The following is a 19,141-nucleotide window of genomic DNA, read 5'->3' on the forward strand; positions in this document are numbered from 1 at the left end:
TTAAATAAAGAGCCAACAGAGACTGAAAAGAAAAAAAATAAAAAATAAAAAGTAAGTAGTTGAAATAGTTGGTATATGTAAAATACTTCTTGTACCATCACAGTCTGTGCTGGCTCCTTGGCTAGGCTGCAGTGTGGTCACCTTCTGGTCCTCTGATGTGCTAACAGCACCCTTCTTTGAGTCAGAGCTGTCAGGGCTCTTCAGCATACTACAAATAAAAAATGCAAAGCCAGTTATAACATAGATTAGACCAAACAAATATAATCCCCCCCCCAATATTTTTCTACTATTGGTCAGACATCATACAACAGAGAAGAGATACATGTTTTTCTATTTCCTCTATTCTAAAATCTCTTTAGCTGGCTCTCAAAGTCCTCCAGCTTCTAGCCCCAAGAGACTTATTTCTAATTATACCCTTTCAATAACGTTAGGCTCAATTACATTGTACCACTTACATCCTCCATATGAGCCCTGCACTGTCTGCTTTAGGGATTCTGCCTCTGCTCCTCTCAATTTTGAAAACTGTCATTGAGATCTTTTCTTATCTAAACCACACGTGTCCTCCTAGGCCCTCCACTGGGTGGCTACTGACATCTCTCTCTTCTGGGATTCCAAAGCACATTACCCAGACTTCTCTCACTATGACAATATGTATATGTGCATGTGTGTGGGTATCTGTATATATGTATTTAAAAATAACTCATACATAATACAGACAAATATATATTAAAATATGTTTAAGATGATTAATCTGACTAGATGTACTTAAACTGACAATACTATGAAGGAGTGATAAAAAAGACATTTGCTTGATATCCTGGAATCACCTGGACTTACCTCAAGCAGAACTGTGGACTGCAATATTCTAATTAAATCAAAACAGTAATGTATATCTTTTAAATATCTCTTTGTATCTTTTGAAAAATGATAGCTTTTATAATTTTTTAAATCACCTCATACTTTAGTAATGTTTCCGATTGTTGATCTGACTCAGGCTCCCTGAAGCTGAGGCTTACTGAAAGGGCGACGGGAGACACAACTCAAAAGTAATCCAGGGCGAGAAGCTGGACGGCTATAAGGGCCAGTTTAGGAGGTTTGAGAATAGAAGAGATGGAAAATATTTCTCTTTTCTGTTATATATTGTCTGACCATTTGACCTTTGAAATTAATTTAGAGGTCACAAACAGCATTCTTTAAAAAATGAAATAAAATAGAACAGAAAACAAGGGCGCGGTACATAAGGTTATTTCATTTGTAAAAATATTTTCAGTTTTATAATCTCTGGTTGCAATATATATACAGGGTTGCAATGGAAAAAATACTAGTGAATCTATCTTGGAAATAACCATTTTCTGATTGCTGAAGATTTAGGTTAATATGGTATGACAACTCAAATTATGTAACTATTAAAAGGAAATATATAAAGACTATATAGTAATATGGAAAGTACTTAAAAAATAAAATTAGGAGATAAAAAGGAGAATATAAAATTACAGACACATTTTAATTACAACGCGAAAATCATATACACAGAGAAAAGGATCAAAATTGAACAAGGACAAAGAAAGAGTCTGGCTTGTTGGAACTGTGGGGCTATGAGTTAGTACTTCTCTCATATTTAGAATTCTGTTAATGTGGCTAAAATGTTAGTTGTGCAATGTACGTTTTTTAAAATAAGAAAAAAGTCAGGTGTTGCACAAGGAATCTATAGCACAGGAGGAAGTACCGCACTGGATCCTAGCCTGTTTTTCATTAATTGTATAATCCTGGACAGTTTTCTGTTCCTATCTGTACCTCAGCTGCTTCAACTGTTAAATGAAAATGCAAATCTAGAATCTACAGCTACTTTCAAATCTAACTATCTACAATTCTGTCTGAATTTCTATTGGAAAAGAGAGGATGAGAGGGGAGCTCTTACAGCTAGTTTGTTATTAAATAGTAAGCATGCTTCAGTTTTTCCCACCTCTTCCAATATCCCAATATAAAAGTTAAAGCACAAACCAAGAAAAACTAGGTTATGCACACAAACATCTCCCTCTCTCCTTTCTTTTTTTCCTCCCCTAAATAAGGTGATATACTACAAGGAATTGTTTCTCATCAAAATATGGGTAATAGTATAGTATATACATAACCACTCAACTGGACTGTGATTTAGATTGGGGAAGGAATGGAGGTGACAGTTACAATAAGTAATGTGATTCATTGGTGGGCTACAATGGAGTATTCAATTTCCCCATAATAGTACCATTAACTATAATCATGTCACCAAATTACTAAAATGCAGTGAATTACCAATACAACGGGCAATTTTATCCTGTAGGATTAAAAAAAAGGACATATTACAAACTAATTCACTTCCCAAATAATGGGTTAGCTTTGTATCATTTCAGGTCCAAGAATTTGGAAATATTTTTAGAAATACATTCCTTTTGTCAAAATCAACTACATAAAAGTGTGTGTGGGTCCAACATAATTAATCATAATGGGACTTTACATTTTTAGAATACTAACAATTAAATAAAATGTAGAAACAGGGATTTTTTGATGCTTTCATTTGGATGTAATATAAATAGTGCAGCATATAAAGTACATTTAATAGAAATGATACTACATGACTAAATTAAACTATTTAAGCTATCCCAGAAACAGACAATAAGGTTTATTAATAATTCGCTGTCTTACCTAACACATTTTAAAGAGGAAGAAGAAGCAGAAGTAATTCCTTCTTCTGGAGAAGGTGGGACACAATCTATATCAAAATCGTCCTCATCAATCTCTATACACGGAGGGTTCTCAATTGAGTGTAATTCGGTTCCTTCCAAACTCTTCTTTTCAATATTATCTAAAATAAAAGAGTGTGAACACTTAAAAGCAAGTACTTCAGGCTGTCATAAACAATAATACCACTCTGATACGAATCCTTTCCTTTTACATGTTAATATTGGCTTATTTCTGCATAAATGATCACTGAAGTCAACTAGACTAAATCCAATGAATTCTGGATTGAGGCTGAAGATTTGCTTCAGGATTATCATGACAGTTTTCAGTTAAATTATGAAACCTATACTTAGTATCAGCACTTTCATTTTTCTATTTTTCACTCATATCTATATAAGGGTAAAGTGCCACAAATAAGTCTGACAATTGAGAAACCCTGTTATTTCTACAGGTAAATTATTTTCTTTCCTCAAAGGCCTCCTAGCCATTTCAGTCTACCAGGTGTAGTGACTCTCTCTTGTACTCTGCTGGAAAATGCAATGCCCTTCAGAAATGGCAACACAACTGGTTAGTTATAGTTTTGCTTACTATCGGCCACTTTTTAGTCCTTTCTGACCTTGGTAGAATTCAGTTTAGGTCCTATATTTCATATTCAGTTTAGGTCTCATATTTAAAAACTATTTCATTAGGGGGATTACTTCCATATATGGCTAATTTCAGTTAAGTTTGGACATACATATACACAAAATAATTTTAATATTATAGTATTTTATTAGCATGATTAGATCATATTACGCCTCAGTATTGGGGGACAGCAAACCATACGGGAACTACAATTCAAAGGCTGAGTTTAACTTTCCAAACCTACCACTAACCAGCCATTAGACCTTTAACAAGCCAGTTGTTTAACCTGTCTGGGCCTTGTTTTCTTCATGCGTAAAATCACAAAGCTTTCCTTGGTACTAATATAAAATCCAGTGCACAATAAAACCTTCCATTCCATCAACATGCCAGCTACAACAATGAGGTCAACAGAATGCTCAACTGCACCTATACAGACACAAAGATCCTGAAGGACAAAAGCTGTTATCATATTCACCATTTTATGGGGAAAAGGGTTAAAAACAGCTGGCTAGCTGAGATCTGCCTAACTTTCAATACACAAATACAAGCAACATGCTAAAATGAAGATAAAATGATATTTACCTCTTTCATCTCTCAAGTGAATTTTTAAAGAGTGACTTTCCTGAGTATCTTCATTGATAAGCCCCTTGGAAATGGGGTCAACATCAATGCAGATCACACCGCTACTTAGCCATTCCGAGTCATATTGCTGTTCCTTAGTCAAATCTCCTTGCTTGTTCTCAGATGAGGAAGGAGACAAATCAGCTCTTACTGTATTTGTTTTAGGTAGCTGTACTTTGAAAAAGTTTCTTTTGGCCTTTTTTGATTTCTGAGCAGTGCTTACTCTTACAGAGCAAGATTTGGGTGGTGTAACAAATGCTTTTGAATTCCCAGAAATATCAAAGTCATCCATATCATCCCAATCATTGATGGTAATAAAAGAATCTGTTGAAGAACTAAATTCTAATTTCTTGAAAGTAGTATCACGGGGCTCCTTCTTAACAGGTGTGTTTGGGGCAGTACATAAAACTTCCTGTGAAAACTGCAACAAATCTGGTGACGATAATTTTGAACCAACTCTCTTGGTCTGCTGTCCAGCTGGAGCATGTTGACAGTCCCTGACGCTTGCATGCTGGTTTGGGGTGTGGGCTGAGGGCTCACTGAAGGAAAAGGCCTCAGCAACATTAATATCTTTATCACTTAACACAGGTGTCCTTGCTACTGACACACTAGTTACAGATACATCAGTATCAGATGTTTTCTTTTTAAAAGTGAAACCTCTGAAAAATAATTGAGAAAGTAAATTAGATTGATTCATTTAAACAACGTACCAATTCTACAAAGCAAAACATTAATTTTTTTCATTTAACTCATATACGTTACCTTGATTATATCACAAATGAACAAAGCATCCATCTCCCTCTGTGATTTTAAAACATATAATGTAACTTAAACAATACTTTGCATGCTCTGATCCTTCTTATTCAGAGGCTAATTATTTAACTTTAGAGTATCTAGGCCATTTTCACTCCTAAATTTCTCAGACTGGTAGACCTCAAATAATACCACTTCCACATGTAAGGGGCAGCATAAGTTAAAAAAGAGACTCAAATTGGATACTTGCTGCTATTCTGCTTCCAGTTTTATGGGGAAAAGAGTTAAAAAACACTGGCTAAGCTGAGATCTGAAGGACAAGTAAAAGAGGCAGGAGTCCTGGATTTAGATGGATTTAACAACATGAAAGTCAATGGCGACTTTAAAGTGAAGCCCCCAGAATAGTGCCTGGAACCTAATAAATGCACAAAAAGAATATAAATCATTGCTAGATATCATTACTAGAAAGATGGAATATAGCTTAGGAAAGAGGGCAGAACTGAAAACGATATAAAATTATATTAAAATATTAAAAACACATGAAAATTCATTATTCATACATTCAACAAATACTAATGGGGCATCTATTATATGCAAAGGTGCTGAGCAATTTACTCCCTGGTGCTGCTAAAATATACTCTTTTGCAATATACTCTTTTTTTATTTATATTGCAAAGAATATACTCTTTGCAAATTTCCATTAATTTGCAAAGTGGGAAATTGAAAGTGAGTGTTATTTCATCTGCACAATAAAAAGGGTTAAACTAGATTATCTTGTTTGTATGACACAGTGTTTGTGTTTGCACAACAGCAGGTAAGACAAAATACTTACGAAGATTTTGGTTTTGAAAGACTTAATTTATTATGAAGTTTTCTGGCTGAGTGACGTTCTAGCTGCTCCTGGAGATTATTTTGCGGAACAGCAGCCATGGTCCTAAAAGTGAGGGAGAAAAAGTGGAGTTATGCATTTTATATTAATCACAACATTTATTGGGGGGAAGAGGGAGAACTTGATTCAAAGAGGTATTGTTTAAACTATGCGCAGAATAATGGACTTTTTTAATGTCAAAAGTGTTTTGACATTTACAATTGGTGACACTGGAAATATATAATCTTTAACTAACTGAAGGCTCATTTAAATAACAAAATGACCAGGTTTCCCCTCAATGCTAAAATAAGCACAAAAGACATTAGGAAGGGATCAGTTTAAAATGGATTATTAGGGAAAGGCCTAGAGAAAAATGCGACCTAGTTTGGGCTTGAAAGATGTATGGAAGGTAGAGAAGAAGCAATGAGAGAGTAAATGATCAGAGAATAGTAAACTAAAAACCCAAAGAACAAACGAACTGATTCAAAATTCACTGCCCAACGGCAAAAAATCAGGTGATTTAGAGCTGATTTAGAGCTTATGGATAAGTGAAATGAATGACAGCAACATCGTAAGGGACGGAAAGGAGGAATGAGAGTACTCCATTACATGGTGCCTGTACTGTCTATAAAGCAATATGGTGCTATTTGAAAGTAGATTTACATTAGTTATAAGTGTATATTATGTACTCTAGGGCAACCATTAAAAAAATTAAAAAGAAATATAATTGATACATTAAAATAGGAGAGAAAATGGAATAATATATAATGCTCAATTAAAAGCAGAGAAGGCAGAAAAAGTGAAGGTTTTTGGTAATGGATGGTGATGATGGTAGTACAACACTGAATGTAATTAACATCACTGAGTTATATACCCGAAAATAGTTAAAATGGGAAATGTTATGCTGTGTACACGTTACCACAATAAAAATGTACAACAAGCAAACAAAAAACAGAGTAGGCAGAAAACTAGTGAAAGACCAAAAAAGAAACTAAGGACAAGGGAAATGAACAGAAAACAGTTATAAATATTGCAGATACGAATCCAACAGGTGGATGTGCAAGAAGAAATAATCAAACCCTCTATTGTCAGCGAAGCTCCATCACCCTCTGCCATGACTGCGGTCCCGCAGGCCTCAGGAAGGACACAGGTGAACGCGCAGCACCATCAATCAGCTGGGCCTAAATGATACAGTTCTTCATTCAAAAACAGCAGAAAGCACATTCTCCTCAAGCTCACCTGGAACACTGACCAACAAACACCACATCCTGGGCCATAAAATACATCTTAACAAATTTAAAAGAACAGAAATTAATAGGGTATGTTCTCAAACCACAACAGAATTAAACTGGAAGTCAACAACAAAGAGAGCTGGTAATTTCCAAACTATTTGAACATTAAACACATTTCTAGAAACACACGGATCAAAGAGGAAATCTCAAGAGAAATTGAAAAAATATTTTAAACTAAATGAAACAACAAAAAAAAAGAGAGAAACACCCAAATTTGTGGGATGCAGCAAAAGCGGTATTTAAAGGGAAATTTATAGCACTGAACGCATATAGTACAGAAGAAGAAAGAGCTAAAATCAATCTATGCTTACACTTAGGAAACTAGAAAAAAAAAAGAGAAAAGTAAATCCAAGTAGGCAGAAGAAAAGAAGTAATAAAATTCAGAACAGAAATCAATGAAATTGAAAACAGTGAAAATCAGTGAAACCAAAAGCTGTTTCCTTGAAAAGATCAATAAAATAAATAAGCCTCCAGTCAGGCTAAGCAAGAAACAGAGATGATATAAATGACTAATACCAGAAATAAAAGAGGGACCACTACTACGGATTCTGTGGATAATAAAAGGATGATAAAGGGTACAGGTATGTATAAATAGCTCCCTCCACAAGAAAAACGAAAAAAGCTGGAAAGCAAGGCTGGTATTAATTTGGTCGTAAGCCTGAAACTAGAACAGACAATCAGAATTACAGGAGTACTGAGGAAGTGAGAGGCTGCTGAGAGTTCATCTTTTGTAAGTGAAAGCAAGACCCAGTGACTGGCCCTCACTGCTTAGCCCCCTTGCTGTGCCAACAGCAGCACAATGCAGCTGGGATTCCAGGAACAGCTGGCTGGGGTCAGGGCTGGAAGCAGAAACCACCTTCTCCAAAAGTTGAGGTTGGAGGTCCGGGGGATTTGTGAGAGGAAGTGGAGATGCTGGCCTCAGTTTTACCCTCTGGGCAGCCACGCTTCCAGCCTCCCAGCAGCATCCACCTGGACAGCGTGCAGGTGTTTCCTGGGCTGGCAGTTCAGAGGGCACGGCACAGACTCAGGCCTGGGTTTCAGCCTTCTCTGAAGCAGCAGCTTCTGGCCTCACACCAGCCTCTACCAGGGCTTCAAGACCCAGTATACTTTTTCACTGGTTTGGTTTCTTCTTTCTCTTTCCTGTGTCATCTAGTGGCAGATCCCTAACAGTCACTGCAGATGTTGGCCTTAGTTTCTCTCAGAAGCTATAACTTCTGGCCTTACATCAGTAACTTCAGGAACACAAAGAGCAAATACATCTTTTTGTGTTTTTTCCCTTTTCTTTTTTTATTGATCGGTTTTTTCTTTCTCTGTTTTATAGTTTTGGGTCTGGTGGATCCCTGACGGCTAAGCAGGGACAAATGGCCTAGGTTTCAGCCTCAAAAGCAGCAACTCTTGCTGGAACAAATAAGAGACTTCAAGAGGCAGTGCACGTCATCTTTTTTCCCTATTTTTTTCATGTGGGTGTTCAGTTTGTTAGTATTTCTTTCCTTTTTCTTTTCCTTTTTCCCCCTTTCTAAATTCTTTTGTGTTTAGTCTGGTGGACTAAACAGTGGGAGAAGCAGATTTCCAGAGCAACCACACAAGATAATACTCAAAATGTTTACTTCTCAAGAAAAAAATTAATAAATATACAAGAAGATAGGAAAGTATGGCCCAATCACAGTAAAAAAATTGGATGGAAAAAATATTATGAAGAAAGCAATCTGTGGAATTACTAATCAAAGGTCTTAGAACAATTCTTATAAGTAGGATCAATGAACTAAAGGGAAACATGGACTAAGAGCTAAAGGTGTTAAACTATATGAACAAAATGACAATTTCAGTAATTTGGTAGAAATTATAAAGAAGAGCCAAATGGAAATTGTGAAATTCAAAAGTATAATAACTGAAGTAAAAAATTTCAGAGGGGTTCAAGGACAAATTGGAGGAAGCAGAAGATTAGTGAACTTGAAGATGAAACTATTGAAATTTTCCAGGTTGAGGGGAAAAAAGAAAAAAGAATGAAAACAAAATTAAACAGAGTCTGAAGAATCTGTGGGACACAGATTCTGATACCAACACAAGCATCAAAGGCATCCAAGAAGAAGGGAGAGAAAAATTATTTGAAGAATTAAAAGTAGAAAACTTTCCAAATCTGATGAAAGATATGAATTAATGAATTTAAAATACAGATCAAAAGCCCAGCAGGATGAACCCAGGCAGGTCTGTATCAAGGTACAATATGATCAAACTGTCCAATGCCAAGGACAAAGAACAGGCTCTTAAAATAGCAAGAGAAGTGATGTGTCACACATAAGATTAACATTGATTTTCTCAGGAAAAACCATACAGGCCTGTGCTGGTTTAAAGTGATGTATGTACCCTAGAAAAAACAGGTTTTAATCCTAATCCTGTTTTGTAAAGGCAGCCGTTTCTTCTAATCCCTATTCAGTATTGTATGTTTGAAACTGTAATTAGATCATCTCCCTGGAGATGTGACTCAATCAAGAGTGGCTGTTAAACTGGATTAGGTGATGACATGTCTCCACCCATTTGGTGGGTCTTGATTGGTTTATTGGAGTCCTATAAAAGAGGAAACATTTTGGAGAATGAGAGATCCAGAGAGAGCAGAGAAGAACAACATAGCCACAAGAAGCAGAGAGCCCACAAACCAGCGACCTTTGAAGATGAAGAAGGAAAATGCCTCCTGGGGAGCTTCATGAAACAGGAAGCCAGGAGAGAAAGCTAGCAGATGATGCCTTGCTCGCCATAAACTCTTCTAGCCAAGAGAAAAACTGTGACTATTTGCCATGTGCCTTCTCACTTGAGAAAGAAACCCTGAACTTCATCGGCCTTCTTGAACCAAGGTATCTTTCCCTGGATGCTTTGATGGGACAATTCTATAGACTTGTTGTAATTGGGACATTTTCTCAGCCTTAGAACTGTAAACTAGCAACTTATTAAATTCCCCTTTTTAAAAACCATTCTGTTTCTGGTATATTGTGTTCTGGCAGCTAGCAAGCTAGAACAAGGCCAAAAGGCACGGGGAAGATATATTTGAGAATAATAAACCTAGTAAAGTTGTCCTTCAAAAATGAGGGAGAAATCAAGACATTTCCGGGCAAAACTGAGGGGGCTTATTATCCTTATTATTACTAGAACTATCTTATAGGAAATGCTAAAGGGAGTTCTCCATATTGAAAGGAAAGGACACTAGACAATCTGGAGAAAATAAAATGTAAGTAACATATGGGTAAATATATATACCAGTATTATTTTATTTTTCATTTGTAATGCTGTCTTTTTATAAAAAGAAGCCTATAGACTGAACATTGAAAAATGCATAAAAAACAAGCATAAATCTTTGCTATTGGGCACAAAATGCACAAAGATGTAATTTATGATACGAACAATTTAAAAGGAAGGGATGGAGGATAAATAACGTGTATGTGTAGGCTAATAAAGTCAAGTTGCAATCAACACAAATTAAACTGTAACAGATCTAGTATGTTAAATATAATTTCTATGGTAACCATAAAGAAAATATCTTTTAAAAATTTACACAAAAAGAAAGGATATGTGACTCAAAATAGCTTATTATAAAAGTTCACCTAAACAAAAGGAAGGCAGTAATGGAGGAAAGTAAAGGACAGAAAAGGTATAAGACTAACAAAAAACAATTAGCAAGAAGGCAGAAGTAAATCTTACCTTATCAGTAATTTCCTTAAATGTGAATGGATTAAACTCTTTAATAAAAAGGCAGGGATTGGCAGAACGGATGAAGAAACATGACCCAATTATATGCTGTTTACAAGAGACCCGTCTTGGATCCATAGATACAAATAAGCAGAAAGTAGAGGACAGAAAAAATATTTCATGCAAATAATCAACTGAACATGGGTAGCTCTATTAATAATAAAGGAGATTTTAAGTCAAAAACTGCTATAATATTAAAGAAGGACATTATGTATTAATAGGAGACAATTCTACCAGAAGATTTAACAATTATAAACATATATGCACCCAACAGGAGAGCACCAAAATAATGAAACAAAGATTGACAGAATTGAACAGAAAAATAGTTCTACAATGACAGCTGGGAACCTCAACACAACTTTCAAATAAGAATAGCAACATTAAAACAGAAGTTCAATGTAAAATAGAGGACCTGAACAACACTGTAAACCAAGTAGACCTAACCAACATATACGGAACACTCCATCCAACTACATTTAACGCACATGCTTTTCAAATGCACACGGATCATATTTAGGAGTGACCTAAGAGCACAAGAGAAGCCTAAATACATTTTTTTTTCACATGGGCAGGTACTGGGAACTGAACCTGGGTCTCTGGCATGGCAGGCAAGAACTCTGCCACTGAGACACTGTCACCCACCCTAAATACATTTTAAAATATTGAAACAAAAAGTAACAGTTTTGACCACAATAGAATGAGGCTAGAAATCCAAACAGAAAGAAAACTGGAAAATTTACAAACATGTGGAAATTAAACAGCATACTCTTAAACAATGGGTTGAAATTACAAAGGAAATTAGAAAACTTTTAGAGAAAAATGAAAACAAAGATACAATATACCAAAATATGAGATTCAGTGGAGGCATATTCACAGGGTAATTTATAGCTATGAATGCCTATATTAAAAAAGAAAGAAAGCTTTAAAATTAATAACCTAATTTTATATCTTGAGGAATTAGAAAATCAAGAACAAAGCAAACTCAAAGTTAGCAGCACACAACACACAGCATATAACAGATTACAGAGAAGGTAAAGGAACTGAAGACAGAAAAACAACTGAGAGATTAAACCAAACAAAAATTTATTTTTTGGAGGGGAAAAAAAATCAACAAAATTGACAAACCTTTAGCTAGACTAACAAGAGAGACAGAGAAAGATAGAAAAGATGCAAATAAATAAAATCAGAAAGGAAAATGGTGTTATCTACTGACCTTAAAGAAATAAAAAGGATTATGAGAGAATTTTATGAACTGTACACCAACAAAATTCCCAGAAATTGTTCAATTACCCAAAAATGACTTAAGAAATAGAAAATATCAATAAAACTATAACAAGTACAGAAATTGAATCAATAATCAAAAACCTTCCACCAAAGAAACGTTCAGGACCAGAAGACTTCACAGGTAAATTCTATCAAGCATTTTAAAGAAGAATTAATATCAATCTTCTCAAATTCTTCCAAAGAGTTCAAAAAGAAGAAACACCTCCTAATTCATTCTTTGAGGCAGCACTACTTGGATACCAAAGCCTGCTGAAGACATCACAAGAAAAGAAAGTTACAAACCAATTCCATTTATGAATATAGATGTAAAAATCCTTAGCAAAATACCAGCAAACCAAACCCAAAGGCATATTAAAAAGGTTTTACCCTATGACCAAGTGGCATTATCCAAGAAATAAAAGTGTGATTCAACACATAAAATCAATCTATGTAATCCACTACATAAACACAATGGGAAGAAAAAAACTTTTTGGTTATCTCAATAGATGCAGAAATAGCATTCCTCAAAATCCAGCACATTTTCTTGAAAATAACACTCAGAAAAGCAAAAAGAAAGGGAACGTTCTCAACAAGATAAAGACCATTTATGAAAAACCCATAGCTAACATCCTATCAATGGTGAAAAATCGAAAGCTATTCCCCTAAGGTGTAGAACGAGATAAGGAAGCCCAATTTCACCACTGCTATTCAATATTGCATTAGAAGTTCTTGCCAGAGATATTAGTCAAGTGAAAGATAAAAAGTGTATCCAAAATGGAAAGAAGTAAAACTATTTGCAGATGACATGACCTCATAGATAGAAAACCCAAAGGAATTTGCAAGAAATCTATTAAAGCTAATACACTAACTCCACAAAGTGGTAGATCAACAAAGGGAAAACAAAAAAGATGGTGGAGTGAGAAGTTTCAGGGCTTTGTCCCCCACAGAAGCTTTGAACAATCAGCATGAATTAGCAGAAACATCTTTCTCAAAATTCCAGGAAATGCTTAAAGGATTGCAGTAACATGGCTAGCACTGAAACAAGAAAAAGGCTACTTATAAGGGGTAGGATCTCGTGGCACCCTGACTGGACCCTCCTCACCCCTCACCGGCTCAGCACAGAGCCAGTAAACGTTCCCAGTGTGGACCCTTGGTCCTAACTCCAGAGGGAGGTCAGTAACTGTCCTGCACACAGTAGGAGCCCAATGAATTTGGTGGTGGCCTGAGTGACTGACTGTCCCGGAACTTACCCTTTGTGTACAAGTGGCTCACACAGTTCTCCTACGGAACACTGTGGGGCAGCAGTCAAATGGCCGCCTGAGGCAAGGGATGGCTGGCTGTACGATATACAGTGCAGAGCCCCAAACCATGACGAAATTGTTTGTTAGGGGAGAGGGGACATTTATACCTGTGCAAACAGGAAATTCCTAAGGCCAAATTCACGTCCTGAATTCAAGATGCTTGTGTAGAAAGGACCAGGGAGGCCTCTAAGCTTTGGCCTGGGGGTCGTCTCTAGAGTCACTGTGTGGACAAGCCCTAAAGGAGAGCGTGGGCATAGGTCAAACTTTCAAGACTGGTAATGGTGTCCTCTTCTTCTATGTCTTCTTTTTTTTGTTGTTAGCTCCAGGCAGTCAAGGAAAGCTGTATAACATTACCTTGGTAGAACGTTGAGGAACAGATGTCTCAGAGTCTAAATTCCACATGCTGAAATATCAAAGTGTCTAGATTTTAACAAAAGATTACGTATAAAGAAACATGAAGCAAAGATCCAGGCAAAGGAGATTAAAGCATTAGAAACCATCAGACTTGGGACATTCCAGAAAAAAACTTTAAAAAAAATCCTCAAAGAGCTAAGGGAAAACACAGACAAAAAACTAAAGGAAATCAGGAAAATGACAGATGAACTCAAAGAGATTATCTTTCCTCAAAGAGAGGAAAATCATGAAAAGGAACTAAATAGGGTTGAAGACCACAGTAACAATTAAAAATTCATTAGATGAAAGGGAGTGATAAGGGGTATAGAAAAAAAACTGGGGAAACAAAGGCTAAAATATATTGGGTAGATGGAAATATGAGCAGTCAATGAGAGGGAGGGGTAAGGGGTATGGTATGTATGAGTTTTTTTTTCTTTTTATTTCTTTTTCTGAATTGATGCAAATGTTCTAAGAAGTGATTATGGTGATGAATACACAACTATGCGATAATATTGTGAGTTACTGATTATATACCAGTAATGGAATAATCATATGGTAAGACTGTTCATGTTTGCTTGTTGTTAATGTTTAAAAAAAGTAAAAAATTAAAAAAAATTCATTAGCGGGTGCAACAGCAGATTGGAACTGGCAGAAGATAGAATACGAGACTTTGAAGATAAGAATTAAAATCACCCAATTGTCCGAGGAGCAGAAAGATGAAAGAATGAAGAAAAGTAAAGAGAACCTGAGGAACCTACAGGACATCAAGGATGGGGGCCCAAAAGGAGATTAAAGAGAGGAGAAAGAAAGAATATTCAAAGAAATAATGGCTGAAAACCTCCCAAATTTAACAAAAGACATGAATATATAGATCAACAAACTCCAAACAGGATAATCCTAATAGACCCATATTACACCATGTTATAGTCAAACTGCCAAATGCCAAAGATAAAGAAAGAATTCTCAAAGTTTCAAGAGAGAAGCAACATGTCACATACGAGGGAGCCTCGATAAGATTCATTGCCGATTTCTGACTGGAAACCATGGAGGCTCAACAAGTCTTAAAACAGCCCTCCTCAGTTTTTCTCCAAATCTGACTCTGCCTCCTGTTTTCCCTTTTTCTGTTAATAGTGTCACAGTTCTCCCAGTCACCCAGGTCTGAAACCTCAAACCTTAAAGTGCTAAAAAGAATAACTGACATAAAGAATTCTTTATCTGGCAAACTTTCAAAAATGAAGTAGGGATTAAACAAAACCTGAGGGAGTTCTTCACCATTAGCCTGGCCCTATAAAAAAATGGTAACAAGAGCACAGCAGATTAAAAGGAAAGCACTACATAACTGAAAGAAGCCACATGAAAAAACAAAGATCTCTGGGAAAGATAACAGCATGGGTAAATGTAAACACTGTTGTATTTTTGTTTTGTAAGTCCACTTTTTACTTCCTACAGGATCTAAATGGCAAATGCATAAAATTAATGATAAATTTATGGTTTTGAACTCAAAATGTATAAATATGTACTCGATGACAAGAACTACTTAAAAGTGGGGGATGGATGGGTATGGGAACACAGCATGCATGCTACTGAAGTTGGTATCAAAGCAAACAGGATTTTTATAGATTTGGTATGTTAGATTTAAGCTCCATGGTAATCACAAGAAAATACCAGAGAATATGCAAGCTCATGGAGACAGAGCACAGGTGACCAGAGCAGGGGCAAAAGGGGTCAGTACAAAGTGGGTATACAGTTTCCGCTTGGGGCGAAGGGAAGATTCTAGTAACGGACAGTGGTGAGACATGGTACTGCGACATTGTGAACATGACTGCGCCAGCGAATGGCAAGCCCGGGGAAGTCTGGGATGGGAAGATTTATATTGTTTACATCTTTCATAATTTAAAAAATAAAGAGATAATAATTAAATACATGATATTGGACAGCATCTAAGAATTGAGGAATAAAGACTTAAAAGGACACTGTAGGGCCATAAGAAAACATTAGAATATAAAATGTAAGATTTATATGAATGTTAAATTTACTGAACTTGATAAATGTACTCAAGGTGGTTACATAAGTGTTTGTCCTTGTTCACAGGAAATGTATATGGAAATATTATATGTTCATAATGTTCACGACATAGGTAGAAAGAGAGAAAGAATGATATGGCAAAGGTGGCAAAACATTAATACTGGTAGATCTGGGTATCTGGAGGGATGGGAGAGATGCTGGAGTACTCCATATAGGGCTTGTATTACCTTTGAAACAGTCCTGTAAGTTTGAAATTTAAAAATAAGTAGTAAAAAAAAAAAAGTGTTCCAATAGTTAGCAATGAGCAATTTAATGAGGAAATTAAGAAACAACTCTACTTACAATAGCATCTAAAAGAATACAATATCTAGGAATAAATATAACAAAGGACAGGAAAAAATTTGTACACTGAAAACCACTTAGCACAGCTGAAAGAATTTAAAGACTTAAACAAAAGCTGAGACATCCCATGTTCATGGATAGGAAGAGATAATATTGTTAATGCAGCAGTGTTAAACATAGCAATATACAAATTCAAATGCAATTTGTGGAGTTATACAGAGAATATAGGATTTAACAATGAATATGAACGGATATGAATGCTTAATCATTACACTGATATCTCTTTTAGTCTCCAGTACTTCAGAGTAGTTAGAAGTAAAAACCTAAAATTGTGAAATTGTAACCCATGTCAAATTCTGAAATATGTTCTACAACTAATTATGGTGCTGTGCTTTGAAATTTATAGCTTTCTCGTATATATGCCATTTTTCAAAAAAAAAAAAAAAAGGGGGGAAAAAACTGATTGTGATGATAAAAACATATTTAAGCCCTCTAGCCTCCTATATTCTGGGACAGCTAAAAGAAAAAATATGAGAGGACTATATGGTAAGCCCAGGACAAACTCTGGGATCTGCCCTGTAACTACTTGCTGACTAGTGCTTTGAAAACTATTGCTTTTTTATTTCTTTGCTTTGTATATGTTATAGTATACCATAAAACAGTTTTAAAAAAACCTCAGCAGCTCTTTTTGCACAAATAGAAAATTGATCCTCGAATTTATATGGAACTGCAAGGGGTTGCAAACAGCCCAAACCATCTCGAAAAAGAAGGAATGGGTTAGAGAATTCACATTTCCCAATTTCAAACTGTATTATAAAATGACAGTAATCAAAACGTGGTGAGCTGAAGTCGAGAGCATGGCTTATCAGGTTCGGGCCTATTGTAAAGGGTCCTAGACTATAAGCTCTTAGAGCAGTCACATATATTCAGGAGTTGCAACGGTTATTTCTAAATTCTGAGACAATGAGCTATTTATATATAACCTGATCATTCCCAGAAACTTTGGGTATTTATGTAACACCTGGAGACTCAGAGTTAGAGCTCTGAAGATATTAAAGTCAGCAGTACCCCATACGGGAACTGTTTAAAAGTTGAAAAAGGGATCAGACTTCGACTAGAGTCATGAAGGAAGCTGATCTGGATAGGACTAAGGTAGATCAGAATACAGGGTAAAGGATGATAGTGTCCATATTTTAAGTGTGAGACCAAAGGAAGAGATGTTTACCTGGTGTAAAATTTATATTTTGGGTAGCACACTACCTAATTTTACTTGTATGGTGGTTTAGTTGAACACCATAAGCGTATGGAATCTTGAATAGGGTATGAGATTTTGTTGGTTTGTGCAGGTTAGTATGATGCCCTGATATATCCCAGGGTAATTTGGGCAGTGAATAAAGAAGTACTTGCAAAGTCCCCCTGGGGGTATGGAGAGAAAGGAAAAAATATTCAACTTACCCATTTGGAGAATTCCTGATATTCTCACAAACAGTGGGGACAACCAAATCAATAGGCTGATCTTGGGCTTCACCTCTATGAAACACATTTCTGCAAAGGAAAGGCTAAGCCTACTTAAAATTAGGTCAAAGAGTCACCTCTAGTGAACGTCTTTTGTTGCTCAGATGTGGCCTCTCTCTCTAAGCCAACTAGGCAGGTGAACCTACTGCCCTCCACCCCTACGTGGGACGTGACCCCCAGGAATATAAATCTCTCAGGATATGTGGGACAAAACACCCAGGTTGAGTCAGGATACAGCATCAAGGGATTGAGAAAGACTTCTTGACCAAAAGGAGGAAGAGAGAAATAAGACAAAGCTTCAGTGGCTGAGAGATTTCAAACAGAGTCAAGAGGTGTTCTAGTTTGCTAGCTGCCGGAATGCAACATACCAGAGACGGATTGGCTTTTAATAAAAGGGGATTTATTTTGTTGGCTCTTCAGAGGAAAGGCAGCTAACTTTTCACTGAGGTTCTTTCTTACATGGAAGGCACAAGATGGTCTCTGCTGGTCTTCTCTCCAGGCCCCTGGGTTCCAACAACTTTCCCTGGGGTGACTTCTTTCTGCATCTCCAAAGGCCTGGACTGAGCTGCAAGTGCTGAGATGAGGAATGCCGAGCTGCTTAGGCTGTGCTACGTTGTGCTCTCTCATTTAAGCACCAGCCAATTAAGTCAAACCAGTCACTCATTGCAGCAGACACGCCTCCTAGCAGCACCATTTGGTTTTTTTGTTGTTTGCGGTGTTTTTTTTTTTTTGAGTGTATGGGCTGGAAACTAAACCCAGGTCTCCCACATGACAAGTGAGAATTCTACCAATGAACTACCTGTGCACCCCCCAGGGTGGTGTTTTTAATATACTTTTAAAAATTAGAAGCAATCTAATTGTCCAACAAAACAGGACTGACTAAATAAAACTATGGTTTACCATGTAGTGGAAGACTAAATAGCCATAGAGTTGGTATGTTAGAAGAATATTTCATGATATGAAAAGATAGTCACAATAAATAATTTGATGGGGGAGGAGGTTCCAAAACAGTCCATAAAGAACGTTTCCAGTTTTTAAATAAATGTATATTTATGTATGAAACAAAACCAAAAACATTTAGGTATAAATCTTACAAAATATGTATAAGACCTATTTAAGGAAAACTATAAAACTCTGATAAAAGAAAATAAAGATCTAAATAAATGGAGAAATATTTCATGTTCATGGATAAGAAGGTTCAGAATGACTAAACATCAATTCTTCCAAACTTGACCTATAATAAATTGAACATAATCACAATCAAAACTCCAGAATTATTTGGTAGATATTGATGATTCTAAAGTTCATACGGAAAGGCAAAAGACCTAACACACTACTGGAGAAGAGGAAGGTTGGAGGATTGACACTACCAGACTTTGAGATTTACTATAAAGCTATAGTGAGCAAGACAGTATAGTACTGGTGAGTGAACAAACAGATCAAAGGAACAAAATAGAGAGTCCAGAAATAAACCCACACAGTTAATATAGTTAACTGATATTCAACAAGGGATTAAAGGCAATTCAATGGAGAAAAAAACAGTTTTCATAACAAATAGTGTTGGAACAACTGTACACCCACAGACTAAAAAAATGAATACAGATACAGACCTCACAACTCTCACAAAAATTAACTCAAAATGTATCATAAACCTAAACGTAAAAGTATTAAAAACTTGTAGAAGATAA

General features: G+C 36.1%; 1 protein-coding gene across 13 annotated transcripts in view; it reads right to left on the bottom strand.

Annotated features, from left to right (window-relative positions):
• The window catches only part of BLM (BLM RecQ like helicase), a 121,208-nt gene that overhangs the window by 75,498 nt on the left and 26,569 nt on the right, over positions 1-19,141 (bottom strand). For 6 of the 13 annotated variants that reach the window (XM_077124262.1, XM_077124263.1, XM_077124265.1 and 3 more), the window contains exons 3-7: positions 17,394-17,483; positions 5,549-5,650; positions 3,925-4,622; positions 2,683-2,842; positions 96-208 (exon numbers count right to left, since the gene is read on the bottom strand). In XM_077124262.1, the coding sequence (XP_076980377.1) occupies positions 96-208; positions 2,683-2,842; positions 3,925-4,622; positions 5,549-5,646 (1,069 nt within the window). In that variant the 5' untranslated portion in view covers positions 5,647-5,650; positions 17,394-17,483. Of the gene's footprint in view, positions 1-95; positions 209-2,682; positions 2,843-3,924; positions 4,623-5,548; positions 5,651-10,566; positions 10,682-12,979; positions 13,236-17,393; positions 17,484-19,141 lie in introns of those variants that run through there. The other 7 variants (XM_077124266.1, XM_077124264.1, XM_077124268.1 and 4 more) reach the window with 6 other exon arrangements.

Source organism: Tamandua tetradactyla, chromosome 12 (genome assembly GCF_023851605.1).
Source record: "Tamandua tetradactyla isolate mTamTet1 chromosome 12, mTamTet1.pri, whole genome shotgun sequence".
In the NCBI taxonomy this organism is placed as follows: domain Eukaryota; kingdom Metazoa; phylum Chordata; class Mammalia; order Pilosa; family Myrmecophagidae; genus Tamandua; species Tamandua tetradactyla.